General features: G+C 38.1%; 1 protein-coding gene across 1 annotated transcript; it reads right to left on the reverse strand.

Moving 5' to 3' along the window:
- Positions 1-1,900: 1,900 nt before the first annotated feature.
- Positions 1,901-2,704, reverse strand: LOC142633956 (uncharacterized). The gene has a single exon (XM_075808221.1). The coding sequence runs from the start codon at positions 2,702-2,704 to the stop codon at positions 1,901-1,903; it is 804 nt and encodes a 267-aa protein (XP_075664336.1).
- Positions 2,705-3,314: the final 610 nt, after the last annotated feature.

A 3,314-nucleotide genomic window follows, 5' to 3' on the forward strand; every position in this document is an offset into this window, starting at 1 on the left:
TGTTAAACTTTTAGACATTGCACTTTTGCTATGCCGAAGCATACAGATGTCATTGACATTGCAGTTTTGCTATGCTAAAGTATATAGATGTCATATCATGATTGGCGGGTAATAGTGGTGAGATGATTATTTGTGTCTTTCTCTTAGGATTTTCTAGTCCTTCCCATAAAAAAGAGTGATATAAGTGTTAAGTACAAGAGATCACTCAATCTTACTCATCACAAACAAAGAGCCACAAAGCTCACTTGCTTAGTTGTGCATAAGAATACTCATCTAAAGTACAAGAGATACAAAGTTTAGAAAACTCTGTTTCAATGGCCATTTTAAGGTTCACAAGAACCGATGTACACAAACACACACTATTTTTGTATTTTTCAGAATTTTTCAATTTTTTATTTTTTTTATTAAAAAAATAACTAAAACTGAAAAACTAATGACCAAAAACATGCAGAACAAAAACAAAGCAATGCATAAAAACTAGATGCAAATGCATGAGAAAGAGATAGGAGGAAAGAAGATCAATCAATGGAGATAACACCAATGTTTTGACGAAGGAATTCAAAACGCTTTCTGTCCAGAGGCTTGGTGAAGAGGTCAGCCTTTTGATCATCGGTGTGAATAAACTCAAGAGTAAGAGTATCATCTTTGACAAGCTCCATAATGAAGTAGTGTCGAATCTCTATGTGTTTAGTTCGAGAATGTTGAACCGGATTCTTAGATATGTTGATGGCACTGGTATTGTCACAATAGATGGTGAAATGTTCTTGTAAAATATCATAATCACGGAGGAGTTTTTGCATCTATAAGAGTTGGGTGCAATAGCTACCAGCAGCAATGTACTCAGCTTCAGCAGTGGATAAAGAGATGGAATTCTACTTTTTACTCATCCAGGAGACAAGATTATTACCTACATAAAAACAGCCCCCCGATGTACTCTTTCTATCATTAGCATTCCCTGCCCAATTGGCGTCAGAGTACCCAGCTAAGACATCGTTAGTGTCCTTGCTGTACCACACACCAAAATCAGCGGTGGTTTTGACATACTTTATGATTCTTTTTAAAAGCAGTCATATGAGACTCTTTGGGATTAGCCTGATATCAAGCACATACTCCAAAACTATAACTAATGTCAGGTATACTAGCAGTGAGGTAAAGAAGACTAGCTGCTTTGATATAGAGAATAATCAACACTTTTACCTAACAAGTCAACAGTGAGTTTAACATTTGGGCTCATAGGGGTTCTAACAGAACTAGCAGATTCTAAACCAAACTTTTTCACAAGATTCTTAGCATATTTAGATTGAGATAGAAATATACTTGAATCTTGTTGACGAATCTGCAATCCGAGGAAGTGAGTTAGCTCTCCAATCATGCTCATCTCGAACTCGTCTTGCATGAGTTTTGAGAAGCCATGAGCAAGTTCATCCTTAGTCGATCCAAAGATGATGTCATCCACATAGACTTGAGCAACAATCAGCTCGCCATCTTTCTTCTTGATGAAGAGAGTCTGATCAGCCTTTCCTTTTGTGAACCTATGTGACACCAAATATTGTGTGAGTTGATCATACCAAGCTCTAAGTGCTTACTTTAGCCCGTAAAGTGCCTTCTTTAGATACAATACATGATCTGGAAAGTGTGGATCAATGAAGCCTTTTGGTTGAGCCACATATACATCTTCTTTAAGTAGCCCATTCAAGAAAGAAGTTTTTACGTCCATCTGATAGAGTTTGAATTTTAATTGACAAGCTAAGCCAAGAAGAATTCTTATGGACTCCATACGAGCAACTAGGGCAAATGTTTCATCATAGTCTACTCCTTCCATTTGTGAGTATCCTTGAGCTACAAGCCGAGCCTTGTTGCGAATCACATTGCCTTCGTTATCAGTTTTATTGTGGAATATCTACTTTGTACCAATGATGTGCTCACCCTCTGGTTTGGGTACTAAAGTCCATACATCGTTCCTCTGAAACTGAAGCAATTCATCGTGCATTGCTTCAACCCAACTTTCATCTTGAAGAGCTTCCTCGACTTTAGTTGGTTCAACCTGTGACAAATAACAAGAATAAGACACAAAGTTAGCAACACATTTATCAACTGTTCGTTTCCTTAATGTGAGTTCTTTCATATTTCCCACAATGTCTTCTGGAGGATGATTTATCTTAATCCTGGAGGAAGGACCTTTCTCCTCATGGGGTTCAGAATCTAGTGAAGTGGGTATATTCGAAGACTCTTCTAGAACACTGGGAGTACATGGAGTACTTGGAGATATTGAATCTTGTTCAATGATTTCTTGAACTTCTTTTGACTCAGGAGGAAGAATTTCTTTAGGAAGTTCCTCAAAGCTTTTCTCAGTACTGGAATCTGCAGACTCATCAATGACAACATTCACTGTCTCCATTACCTTCATAGTTCTTTTGTTGTATACCTGATAAGCCTTACTTATAGAGGAGTATCCCAGAAATATTCCTTCATCACTTCTTGAGTCAAACTTTCCCACATTCTCTCTATCCTTAAGGATGAAATAAGTACTTCCAAATATTCTGAAATACTTCACATTTGGCTTCCTTCCTTTCCATAATTCATATGGGGTCTTCTTGGTGCCAGGTCTGAAATATACCCGATTAACAATATGACATGTAGTGTTAACGACTTCTTCCCACAAATTTCTGGCCACATCTTTATTGTGCAACATGGCTCTAGCCATCTCCTGAATAACCCTGTTCTTCCTTTCTACTACACCATTCTGCTGAGGAGTAATAGGAGAAGAGAATTCTTGAGATATACCTGATCTTGTACAAAATGACTCCATATATGAGTTCTCAAATTCTTTACCATGGTCACTTTGAATTCGATCAATTTTCAAGTTCTTTTCATTCTACAGTCTTGTGCACAAAGCTTTAATGTGCTCAGGAGCATCAGACTTGGATAGTAGGAGGATGACCCAAGTGTACCGAGTAAAGTCATCCACCACAACCATGATGTATCTCTTACCTCCAAGAGATTCGGTTCTAGTTGGACCCATAAGGTCCAGATGCAACAACTCCAATGGTCTAGATGTAGCTGATGTCTGAGTGCCTGGATGCTTAGCTTTTGTTTGTTTCCCAAACTGACATGGTCCACACACCACATTGCTCATTCTACTAAGCTTTGGTATCCCTAAAACTGATTCATGCTTAGATACAATAGAGAGATCTTTGTAACTAGTATGTCTCATCTGTTGATGCCATAGATCTTCATTTGGCAAACGAATGTTGTTGCACACAATATCAGCATCAGGAACCAATCCATAGCAGTTGTCTAGAGTGCGGACACCA

This window comes from Castanea sativa, chromosome 1 (assembly GCF_040712315.1).
Source record: "Castanea sativa cultivar Marrone di Chiusa Pesio chromosome 1, ASM4071231v1".
Lineage (NCBI taxonomy): Eukaryota > Viridiplantae > Streptophyta > Magnoliopsida > Fagales > Fagaceae > Castanea > Castanea sativa.